This window comes from Cimex lectularius, unplaced genomic scaffold, assembly GCF_000648675.2.
Source record: "Cimex lectularius strain Harlan isolate CLEC.00 unplaced genomic scaffold, Clec_2.1 scaffold1, whole genome shotgun sequence".
Lineage (NCBI taxonomy): Eukaryota > Metazoa > Arthropoda > Insecta > Hemiptera > Cimicidae > Cimex > Cimex lectularius.
In genome coordinates, this window is record NW_019392813.1 from 3,802,564 (window position 1) to 3,815,370 (window position 12,807).

Genomic DNA, 12,807 nt, shown 5'->3' on the forward strand with positions numbered 1-12,807 from the left:
GAATTGATAGATTTAAATAAAACAATTATGACGTATAATATGGCGCCGGGACGTAGACAGTGCATAAAAAGAGAAAGGACAAGGCTTTTATCTCTGGAAAACGGACTTTTTAAAGAAGACGATCTTCTAGATGGTCGAGAATGGTGATAGAACGAAATGAGAATGTTAGGGAATAAATGGAAGCACGTGGAAATATTCTCCTGGCCGAGAAAGACAAAGCGATTAAAACGGTTTGGCCATGTGGGAGGATTGGCCTGCAAGCTGTGATGGATTGGGAAGGACCACCGGGGAAAAGGAAAAAAGACGTGAGAAAATGGATGTATATGGTGAACGGTTTTTTGGCAAGACATGTTCTCTAGCAAAAGGATCCCTGCAAAATTGAACTAGAAAATATCTAAAATAATTGGGCAACGGAGCCCTGCACAATTATTAAAAAAAATCGATCTTGTAATTTTTTATTGTATTTACTTGCAGTTCTTCAAGATAGTCACAAATTGGAAGAACCTAGTAAAAAAATCATTCAGGTCTTTGAAATTCGCCCACGAGACTTACTCCATAGAGTTCGATGTCAAAGGGAGAATTATTTTCGGAAAAGTGTGAACAAGACACCCAGAAAGATCAGATCCGACATGCAAAATAGATATATGTAAATAAAGAAAAAGGTGGATTGGGCGTAAGTGAAAAGTAGGAAAATGTGTAGGCGCAATCTCAAATCATTTATATTGGAGGTCGACAGGTCGTTAGCTCCGGATTGTGAGGAGTCAATAAACAAGGAAAGCACTAATACATTAACTAGATCCAGGTACAGCCCAGGGCGTTTTTTTTGTCCGGTGGGTGCGGTCGTGGTCGGTCTGTACATGTATTGTTGCCGGGCTCTCCAGAGACGACAGTCAACTCGTCTTAAAACGTCTGGGTGTCATCCGGTCTCCAGGTTCACCGTTAGGCCGGGGTCGCGAAAGGGGTACTACAAGAATAACCGTGCTAAACTTCGTAGTCCGAGAAAATTAAAATTTACACGATATATTTCTTATTACAGAATAGTTAAAAATAGTTTTGATTTCGACCCATGAAATCGATTATGATCTTCCTTTTTCCATTTAAGTTTGGGCCATTTCCATAAAGTTATGAGATTTCTTTTTACGTTTTCCAGAGATAATTGATACAAATGATAACAATATAAAAAGGTGACGTGAGTGGATTAAGTTTAATTAATTGTTATCCTCCATTTGCCTGCCATCATTAAAGAAGGTTTAAATGGTGTTGGATGTTATGATAGCTAGGGAAGGATCAGAATTACATCAGCTGTGTCGTATTGTGACTAGGAAGGGAACTAGGAGCCGCCCTGAGTTACATCCTCTTTAATGTTGATATACGAAGAAAACACAGCCTCCTGAAAGATGCGGCTTACCATCAGATAAGGTTTAAGTACTCAAAAATATGTAAAAGAAAATAAATCTTTGAGCTTCCATAGCAAAACTGATAAAATAACACACAGAGGAACCGTTGAAGAAGGTGTAATGCCGAACCAGGGAGGATAGGCAAATGATCGTCTGAGAGTAAATTAGCATGTACAACAATCATGACCAAACTATATCTATTTGTGAAAAAAATCAAGTTATTTATTCATCAGTAGTTTGGTCATTCTAGCCTTCCTATTATCAGAATTCGTCTGACGAAAAAACGCACGCCAACCACTGATGATGGCGAGTGCCAAAACGCAAAAAGCTACTCGTCATTATATATTAAGACCACAAGAAGATATCTCCCAGTAGCCATGAAATTCCTGTCATGATTAAGGTCTAACTCATTAATTTTTATCCTTGGTTTCCGAGATCAAGAATGGAGAAGATTTGTTTGGAGTTGGATGTAATGACTTGGGAAAGATCAGGATTATTCGGTGGCAGTGTCATCAGCAAAAGGCTGTGTTCCTATTGTAATAGAAAGAGCCCCTGGATGTTCCCTTGGGGGACACCTTTAACGTAAATGTGATAAAGTATCCACAACGCGATGCCCTGTTCTACAGTGGAGTGAAATGAGGTACTATACTAGCAGTTTCAACCATTAATACCACTGATTTTCAAGAAGTTAGGAGGTTTGTTAAGTTTTGGCATTCAAGTCAAACTAAAAGAAAAATGCGAAGCGTTGTGGTGAGGTCTGTAGATGACGAAACTATCGAGTGTAAACTCCGCTGAGGGACACAATCAACAAAAAAGCACAAGACCAATCACTGAAGATGATGGAATGCGGAAACGGTTTGACAGACCGAATGGGGATGCACACAAATGTGGGGAAATTAATATGTACCAATCTACGCGTCTAGGATTTAGTTCACAAGGCATTAACTTAGATATTCTATTCTTCCTATCATCAGGATTCCACCGACAAAAGGATCTTGTGATGGCAAAATGTCCGCCTGCAGTTTACTATTGGGTTGTCCGGAAAATAATGCAGGATTTTAGTATTAAACAAAAAAAAAGAAACTAGTTACTTTAAAGCAATGTTCTTTAATCAAAATAATTTCCCATACTCTCAATACATTTCTCCCAACGTGTTGGTAACTTNAGTAATCCTGTAAACGTAAACAGAATATTTTATATAGATTTTTTTTAATGAAAACTTAAAATCCTGCATTATTTTCCGGACAACCCAATAGAAGAAATCTTACAGTAGACATGAAGTAAACTAATTCATGCCATAGAGGAGGGATTAACCTATTAGGTGTCGGGGACGAGGGGTCAAACCACTTTACAATATTTTTTATATTATATATTCTCAATTAAAAAGCCATGGGCTGTGCCGGGAATCGAACCAAAAACCGATAGCACGCCAACACGGGTCTGACACCCCTAATCACTCGCCTCCACCGTCTTGTTCCGTAGCCATGATTTATTATTTTTGAGTCGCGATAATATTTTCTGTCATAAACAATTGGTTTTGCTTTACATAAATGTAATTGATCCTGTCAATTCGAATACCTACTGAGAGTCTTGATGACGACATAACTCAGCCTAATGCTGGCAGACGACTAGTTCATGCCATTACAAGTATAATTTTGTTATTTCGTTAAAAAAATGTAATACTTTGTTTTCTTTTCTAAATATACTTTTAACCTGTATCATGATCTAGTCTAAAGGATGCAATTGACTAAATAGCACAAGCCGGGTACTATATTAAACTCGTCTCACATACGAAAACAGCGAGGATGGGGGGGCCAAAAGTAAAAAGAGATTGACTATAGAAACAACTAAGATGGCGAACCCCCTAAAGACGAAAGTTTAAGTTTCTATGGCCCCAATACTCTTTGACTGATTTCAAAATAAATTATTTGACAGATATATGGGTAGCTCCGAGCTAATTTACTCAGACGATTATTAAGGAGCAGAATTACTTGGTAAATTTAGTTTACTGTAATACCAGTATGACTTATTTGCTCAGCTAAACTGTGAACAAACAGTAAAACATCCCAGACCGAATCTGAACGTCGAACTTCGTTGGTCATAACTTCGAGGGAAGTCCTCACGATTCGACAATCGAGAAAACAATGCTTTTGGAAAAATTCCAAAACGCCGAACGGCAATATCACACATTACTCGTGGGGCGATATCTCAAACGAGCCCGTATACTTTCCCGGCCATGATCAATCCCCTTTAACGGGACAGGGAACATATCTCCGGCTTCTCCAGGATTTAAAAGTAGAAAATACGAGCTGTGGATTGTACCGGTGGAAAATAGAACTTGTCCCGACGTTAAGAACGAGTTCGACTCTAAAATGGTGTTGACTCTTTGAAATTACTCTTTTTAGAGTGTACTTTTCCATACATTTGCAACAAGGGAAAGATTTTTCCGCAATTTTCGTTCACGACTTAAAAGCACGGAAGTAACCGGTCTAGTATGTACCTTGAGCATTGTAAACAGAAAATATGTCTGTTCAAGTTTTCGTTTTCAACAATTCATATATAGAAAGGTTGTCCAGATTTTTTCGGTTATTCTTTCATTTCTTCGACGGAACATCTAAAAGGCATAACGAGTACGGAGAAACCTAGCTTATTTCCGAGGGCCATACTGAATCTCATGAATCTAAATTATACCTGCCTAAATTATACGGCCCGATTTTCTTTTCCCTCGGTTCGGACTTGTATACTGCCAAAACGAAAACGGGGAAAATCTTATTGCGACATTTTACCATGTTACCTCACAGTGATTAATTTACAGCTTTATGATATTTTTTTTACACTTTTATACGTGTCCTTAATGGGTTTCATTCTTGAAATGCACTTAGTACGGTCAGATTAATTTCGAATCTTTAATTGACATGTTTTTTTATAGTTTTCCTCTCTCGGTTACCTTAACAACCTGATGAAATTTCATTTATTATTCAAGCGATCTACTTTCCTAACCAAAAGCCGACGATTATAACGAGATATTCGCATGTTCCCTTAATCTATAATCAAATCTTGTGTATTTAATGGAAAACTGAATTTCTTCGGCGAAAACAATAAGCCGGACGCGTGCGGAATTAAATTAAGGGCAAAAATTTATTTTTTCTACTATTATTACGGTGTATTATTACGATAAATTGTATACAGACATAATTAAATTACCAACAATTGTGTAAAAAACAACATGAAATAAAAAAGTCGTTTTAATAAGTCTAGGCATTGCTATAACAAGATATTCTGAAATGACAAAGACTTTTGTCTTGAAACTTTCCCTTTTCTGAAAGTTTTTGATTGTTAAAACCCAATGGATAACGGTCGCCGAGTATTTTTGAATAAACTATACACACCTACAAACCTATTTTGTATGATTTGAAGATTAAACACTTTAAACAGTTTCCTCGTTTTCGTTAGTTGATTGATTTAAATGTAGCCAGGTGCGTAAATGAACTTCTATAACCATTAATTAGAATTAATCACACTTTTATGGAGTTCAAACCTTACTACTAAGAGGTTTTGACTAAGTCCTAAGAGCTTCTTCTCTCACTCTTCCTTGAAGTAAGGTTTGCCCTCCAAAAAGGTCTGATGAGGAGCTGGTACCTGAGTCCCAAAATGCATTATCAAAAATAAACTAATTATTGTTGTAGAAATTCAACGAAACACTTAACTATATTTAAAAAGTTCCTTTTACATATCAGGAGGTTCGAATTCGCTTGAGTACATTCGGCAGTACTGGTATCTGAATACTGATGTTCAAATTTGGCTAGGAACCCCGCCGCGTGGCCAAGTCCACCCCATGTCTTCGATCCCTTCGAAGTCAGGTTATTTCAACCCCAAAGTATGTAATTTATAAACACAATCACAGTCTCACTCATTCTTAAATACATTCTTTCCTATTTACATCTCAATTGATCATGAGGGCTGAAGGGACGTCTCGTTCGCCTTTTCGTTACCCTCCAAATATAACGAGTTTGAGGTCAAAGACAATAACTATTGTTTAAGCTGATACTTCAATTCAGAGTATTTATCCAAGAACAAGACGAAAGGGAACGCGGACAGTCTGTATCGGACATCAGTAGTTCAGGGATTCAGGACAGTCAAGACTCGAATTACGATTCCGCATTATAAGCACTGCAGTGTAGCGCGAGACCGCGAAGTCCTTTTAAGTGCCACGAACCGTAAAGGTATGGCAGGGAAGACGACTTGGCCGACACGGCGAGACGGATAAGTACGGCCTGACGGACCTAGGGCGGAGTTGGTCGGTTAATAATCTCGAGAACCATTCCCAGTGTCACTCGGGCCTCCTTGAGGCTCGTATATTCGGCTGTATTGCTGTTGGGAGATCGCATTTGAACTTCGCTGCATAGCGAAGAGTAAGCACTGTCAACTCTGAAGAGGAAGAAACATCGAGGGTTGACCATCTTGTCTTTGGTGACAGCAAAACACTGGCCAAGGAACGGTACAGCCTATTCGGAAGGTCGAAACACCTAAAGAAATAAACAAAGTGGAATCCCAGAAAGTGCTAAGTTGCCTTAAGGACAGTGCATCTGGGGTATGTATATGAAGAAGACATCAATTCCACGTTAGAGGTGTAGTTCCAGGATCTTTGTAGAAAGAAACACCAATGACCTAAGGAAAAATTGCCTGCATATAATGAACACTTACTTAAATTGAATTATCAGCTAAATCGAAGACATCAATACTGAAATTCTTAATCTTTTGTAAGGTTTAGGCAATTTTAAAGTTTGCAAATAAAGAATTTATTAAGAAGGGTAAATACCACAATAGATCTTTTAAGTGGAAGAAAAGGAGATTTCCAGTCACCCCAAAGAAGCAAAAGCTCTCTCGGGTTTCGGGCCAGTGCTCTTCCACGTGTAGCATGAACGAGACAACAGACGTTTTTATGAGGTTCGATCATATTGTATGAAGTATAAGATGTATTATTTGATCATGTATTGCTGGCAGATTGGCATGCTGAATTCTAGTTTGTAGAATCTTTAAGTATGCATGTTTATTTTGCCTTTTGTTGAAATACAATTATTCTATTAGTAACATGTTTTGCATTTAGCCCATTATAAAAATAAAATAAACCATTAACTGAACGATTAATCAGTTCATTTCCAGGCCATTTCCCTGACGGTTTATACTCAGAACAATTCAATTTATCCCAACCCTCCATTTAATGGATGAGAATAATCAAATGAATTAGCCCTATTTAGGGCGTCGGTGGAGCCCATTAATTAAAATTCGCGGTTGACAAGGCCCGGCATTCCCGTAGGATGATTAGGGAAGAGGAAGACTTAGAAGACAGCATGCTAATAGGCAGCCACCCCGCCTCCAGGGCAAACATTACTCACCGCTCCAGTTCTTTCTCGGTAAAAGCTTTCTGATGGACACTTGAACCGAAGCCAAACTCACCTGGAAAAAAAAAGAAGAGCAACATTAGTTAAACCCAACTTAACAAGGGAGAACACTAATGGATAAAAAAATCAACGCATTGTTCGATTTAACACCTCGGAAGAACTAATTTCTTAACCGTTTAAATCAACATTTTACATAAATTAACTTACTCTTCATTATAAAAATCATTTTAAATTATCACTTTCTTTTGATTATGCTGGATATTGTAGGTTACATATCTTTGCTCGTATGATCTGTTGCGTTTGCCTTTTCTGCCTTTAATTTGAGCACCTCTCAGTCCCTTTTGATTGTGTTGTGCAGAAAGTTATATTGCATGTAACTCAGCTTGGAAATTGATGGTGTGGGATGTAGAAGCTTCGCTAGGACGAAATTTGGACCACTTTTGCTTTTGGGTGTGATAATTTGCGACTCTGGCCCAAAGGGTTTGAAAGCTACTCCTGCTTTTGTTAGCATGTCGGCTTGTTCGTTGCTTTCAATTCCCTTTGAATCCATGGCAGCGAGATGGCCTCGCTGCTTTTTCTCAGAAAGTGGAATTACGTTGAGCTTTGATTTTAAACTGGATGATTCTAATGCTTTCATTGATACATGGCTGTCTCAGATAGCAAATCGATCGTGTGGCATCTAGAGGTGTCGCTAGTCAAAATTCTGACAAATTTTACTTTAGCGCGCGATTTGCGGCTCTTGTCAAATGGGTTTGAACAAGCGTTGCATTTGCTAGTCTGTAAGCCTGCTCGTGGCCTTCAATCCCCATCCCCTTTGAATCCACGGTACCCATATCAAATTTACATGGCAGCGTTTCAGGCATTGGCGATAGCTTGAGTTTTGAGTTGAAGGTGGACATTATATATCTTTACGTGTTGACAATTTATTGTGCTGTTGAGGTCTGCGGGATGGTGAATCAGATTGGGTCATTTTCGATCATCTTGGTCAGCCTATCGCTGGTTTGTTTTTTCAAAAGCAGGTTTGTGTGGATAACAATCACCTGATCGTGCCGGGGCGCTTTCGATGGACAAAATCAGCGAGAACAGACGGACCAGGTTGCAAGTTATTCACTTCTATAAGAATGCGCAATCAATAAAACCGACCTGGGATGATCAAAGGTGATCAAACTACACAAAAGAATCTGTCACCATTAGGTAAAAATATAAACAAGGACACCAAAAAATAGGATGTTGATGTGGAAGTGTTGTTCAGAGCTAGTATCAAAAATCGGCCAATAAAGCACCGAACGGGAATTTATTGCAAACGAGATTTGTCTCTGACGGAGAGATTTCGATCACAATGAAAAGGGTCGTAAATAAATAACCGTAAAATAAAATCCCAGGGGATCAAAACACACATTCACGCAAACTAGATCCTCCGAGAAAATTGAAATGGCAATTTCTATCCGTAACAGATTATTTTAAGATACATGTAATTTCGGATAAACCAAGATTTTATTTGAGTAAAAGTCCGTTACATATTCTACGCCTAGATATATGATATCATAAATAACTCGAAGGAAATGAAGGCGGAGGCTCTGCGGATCGAATCATGATATTCTCAGTCGATCCTTTCGACATAAATTTAAATGATTAGAGTGGATGATGTAAAGGGGAGAAAATGGGAACGGTCGACTTTTCCCTTTCGACAACAAAATACACACAGCAAATTGTGTTCGATAAATGGATATTTTGTAAACATGATTTTAAACACAACCATACTATGGGCCTACCCTTGTTATATTTTATTTAAAAAACGAGGAAACTATAGCTTATGTACCTGAAGGTTTAGCCTACCCGGATAAAAAGGAACAATAAAGCTTCGGGAGGGACTTGACCCGTACAAGGTTCTAGGGATGGTTGTCGACATCATGATCTTACATTTCAGTTTCTATAAGAATTTAAAAAATACCTTACATAGCTGACAAAGGAGAAACGATCCCATTTAAAGACGACTTTAACTGATATACAGATGGCTATAGTGATTATAAGTCGCGAAATGGTTTCTATGAAATAATCCAAGCACTAGAATTTATGTATTCCTTAAGCAATAGGCCAATGTCTTTCAGGCAGAGACTGTTGTTGAACACTATTACAGGCAGCACTAAAGGCAACTACCTCATCGGTAAAGCACAGTCATGACCTAACCTTTCGCGGCATATCGAAACACCAAAAACTTAGATCCAATAGACTGTGTTTTGGTGCCTTGGTTCATTAGGAGTCCAGGGAAAAATATTAAAATACTGCAGAAAGTAACGGCAGAACTACTAAACCTAGGACTGCCGACTGGACACTGCTGATTCCGGAGGCATCTGTACCGACTCGGAGTAGCAGAAACAAGCCTGTGCAATGCCAGGAAGAAGAAAAAAAAAAAAACGAAATATGTCCTCTATTGGTGAAGGACACACACGGTAGCTCAGAGCTTTGGAAACGTACATCTATCAGGCACTGACTGAACAAGTCCTCAATTTCACGGGAATGAATTCAAGGTCAAAGGTGAGAAAAAGTTCACAAAAAGACCATCGCAGAAACAAACGGAAGGACAACTAAATCCTAAAGGAGTAGAATGATAAACTTTGACTGAACACTGCGACTCCAGAGAAGTATGCATAGGAGCAGCAGAAACAAACCTGTGTAGGTACCACCCACCAGGAAGGAGAAACAGTGGAACATGTGTTTTGTTGGTGGAAAGGATTTTTTTCTACTCTTGAGAGAAACCAGGCTTGAAGGATACCCATGAGAGTCCTTAACTTTGGGATCTGGTAAAAAGAGCTCTCCTCAATGATGGTGATAGCCCAATAGTTCAATACTGGTCGCAGTGGGTGAGTTCGTAGAGAATCCAACTCGTTTTAACCTTAAATCTTAACCTAACCTGAAACTTTTATCTAATGATTTACTCAACAGGGTAAAAGGGTAAAGGGCATTGTGATATATATTTCGGGTTGATCTCTGTTGATTTGAGTAGGTTACGAAAATTTTTTTTTTACGAGGTTTCGTTCAAGAAGAGGTCATACCAACGCTCGGGGTGTCGGTGTGTTTGAATAACTCGGATTCGAACCTGGGACCTTTACCTTACAGTATGAGTTGTCAACGCCAAAAGCGTTGCGCCCACCAACGCCCCTTATTTTATTGTAATATTTAAAAAATATACAACATATTTTGTTGTTAATAATAGTTTTGTTAATTAATAGTTATATTTTATAGTTTTACTCGTGTAAGCAGGATGGAATATGTCTAATATGGTTTTCTACGATTAGATTAGATATTATTATTTATTAGCAATATAAGCTTGTAAAATTAAAATTTCAGTAGGTCACTTTGAAAATTATTACATCTATAATTCACTCTTTATATTATCGTAAGCAATCGATTATATTTGTTAAACTCCAAATCAGCTTACACTTTTTGCCTTTTTTCAGCTGAAGCATGTTGAAAATAAAATAAGAATTGTTATTGTTCAGTCGAGAGAGGAAATGGTGATGGCCAGGCGCCGTTTGTCGAGATTGCACCTTTTAGGTAGCAAAAAGGGATTGCGTCCAGATCCGAAGAGTAGAAATTCGAGGGGCTTAGATTTAATCTGCAAGCTAAAACTTTTAGTTTTTGTCTTTTCTACCTGTTGAAAAAAATCCCGTATATGTTTTAAAAATGAAGCGCACCTCTGGGAAATTTACGATTTTTTAGAAGGAAAAACCTCTCATGGTAGAATCGGGTATAGCAGACGAAAATAAGCCAGTCAATACATAAATAACCGAACATCATGTTTAAAATCTGAATAATCGTAAATTAATTTTAATTGTAGATTATACACAATTAATCAATTTAAGCCCACTAGGTGGTAAAATGAGCGTGAAGCAATTTTGATCCCTTGGCATTAAAATTGGAAAGAATTCGACCATATGGGTATATTTTAACTGAATTTAACATTCCCCCTCCGTTTAACGAGGAATAGCATCGAGCGGTTTGAAAGTTGAAAAGACAATATTGTAAAAAGTGACTTGGCAGTGCGCGATATTCATCAAATTTCAGCAACGCTCCCTATAAATCACTCTTAGAGATTCTGCTCAGTAATTTATAAGCAATATATCCCCCCATCGCTTTGAAATGATAAATTATCTTTAATCCGTCTAAGGCCCCGGCTCCTATCACCTAGTTATGCCGGCATAAATCACATTGGAATTGTACAAGTTATGTAAAGTGCGCCGGCACGACGTACGTACAGTCCAAGTACTGTGGTACTTTTACCGCCACATTAAGGTGTGACAAATTAATTATTAATGATATGTTAATTTGTGGCTTTATTAGTTTTGACATATTCCATGCGCACAACTAAGTTTTATGACATGTAAGGCAAATAAGGCACCTCAGACAGGAAAAGTCAATGACACAGAAAAGCTATTTTCAATTCTATTTGTATTACGTTGAAATTCATTCATGTCATTCAAACTCAATCAGTAATACAAATTAAGAAGTACACTTTTAAAGATCCTCTACCCAGTAACCTAATTCTCCTACTCAAGGTATTTTCTAACGAAGATGCAGGACTAAAAATGAAAACATTGTCATTTTAAGACAATATTGATGAACAGTTTAATAGACCAGTAAATAATGAGACAAGAGGAATGTGAAAGATTATTTCTGTGTAGGTTTTTCATGGAATTAATTTGCAACCACACTATTTTTATAGGTGTTGTCTACAAAACACCGTTTGCAAGTTTTATCCACAACTTTTTTATTTAATTATGATCCCAATGGATTATGGCTTACTGCCCATTCTAACTTATTAGCGAAGTCGGGACTACCTAGTGTTATCTACAGCTGGTTTGTCTCTTTGACATACTGTAGTTTCCATAATTTAAAAACGTTCAATTTGACTGTTAGTGCGCATAGTTTTTTCTCGTTGAAACAAACTACTGCCAAAAGTTGTGTGATGAACATTGAAATCGCCACATATATAATAGGGTTGGGAAGAGCTGTAAAAAAATTTTCCCATTCAATTACAGATGTATTGTCTTCTGATAAGCTGTAGATAGACACCGTGTTCAGATCTGAAGCATTTTTTTGAGGAATTTTTGTCTCAACAAACATTACATTGGGAATATAAGAAATACTCAATAAAGTTATGCTATTTTGAACTAATAAGTGACCCTGATTTTCCATTATCTCTATTTTCTCTTATTATACTGTATTGTCTAAAGTATAGATACATCCTGGTTGAAGCCATGTTTACTAAATTTCCAAGTTCCTAAACTTTTTATCGTGGATGAGGGCTTCCATTTGTTAACTAACTTATTTGTTACTAAGGATCTTCCGATCTACTGAATTAAATAGAAGATATCATGCTTTAAAAGGGTAAACTATGTCAATCTAATATTTTGTATTTATATTCGAGGTGTTTTTAAATTTTTTGGGTTATCTTGTATAATTTCTTTTAGTATTTTATATTCTGATTCGCAGATTACACTAAATTAGCTAATTTTTGTTATTGCTTGGTATTGTTCTTCTGGGGAAGACCGAATTCTTTTTATTCTTCTTTTCCGGGTGTTGATTTTTTTTATATTTTTTTGGGTTTCTTTTCAAGAACTGGACAATGAGTTTGATGGCTGCACAATAAAGCCCAAGACGGACAACGTGTCAGACAGTTCCTCACTGAAGACGGCGCAATATCGAAACCCGCTTGCGTAATTTAAAAAAAAAACAACCGCGAGTGCTGGTTCAACACGTATATACTTGATATATTCGAGTCGAAAATTATGAGTATCTCGAAACTTTCAATAATCTTGACAAGTTTCTTCATTTAGTCGTGGTAATATGGGGTAAAATTCGGTATTTGTTTACCTCTTGTGAAACTTTAGTTATTAGGGCTTTAAGTTATAAATTAGTGAATTAATTAGCAGTGGTATGTAGGCTGGTACTAGTTAGGCATAATATACATAATAAAAATTACAACATTGACAAAAGCTTTATGTTAT

The 12,807-nt window shown here is 37.3% G+C and overlaps 1 protein-coding gene across 8 annotated transcripts in view; it reads right to left on the reverse strand.

Annotated features, from left to right (window-relative positions):
- Window positions 1-12,807, reverse strand: part of LOC106661088 — a 230,109-nt gene that overhangs the window by 51,174 nt on the left and 166,128 nt on the right. For 4 of the 8 annotated variants that reach the window (XM_024228291.1, XM_024228290.1, XM_024228289.1 and 1 more), the window contains exon 2: window positions 6,794-6,854. The exons of the other annotated variants lie outside the window; for them this stretch is intronic. Coding sequence is in view for 3 of the 4 variants with exons in the window: in XM_024228290.1 (XP_024084058.1) it covers window positions 6,794-6,854 (61 nt within the window). In the remaining variant the exon portion in view is untranslated. The remainder of the gene's footprint in view (window positions 1-6,793; window positions 6,855-12,807) is intronic. 8 annotated transcript variants of the gene reach the window in all.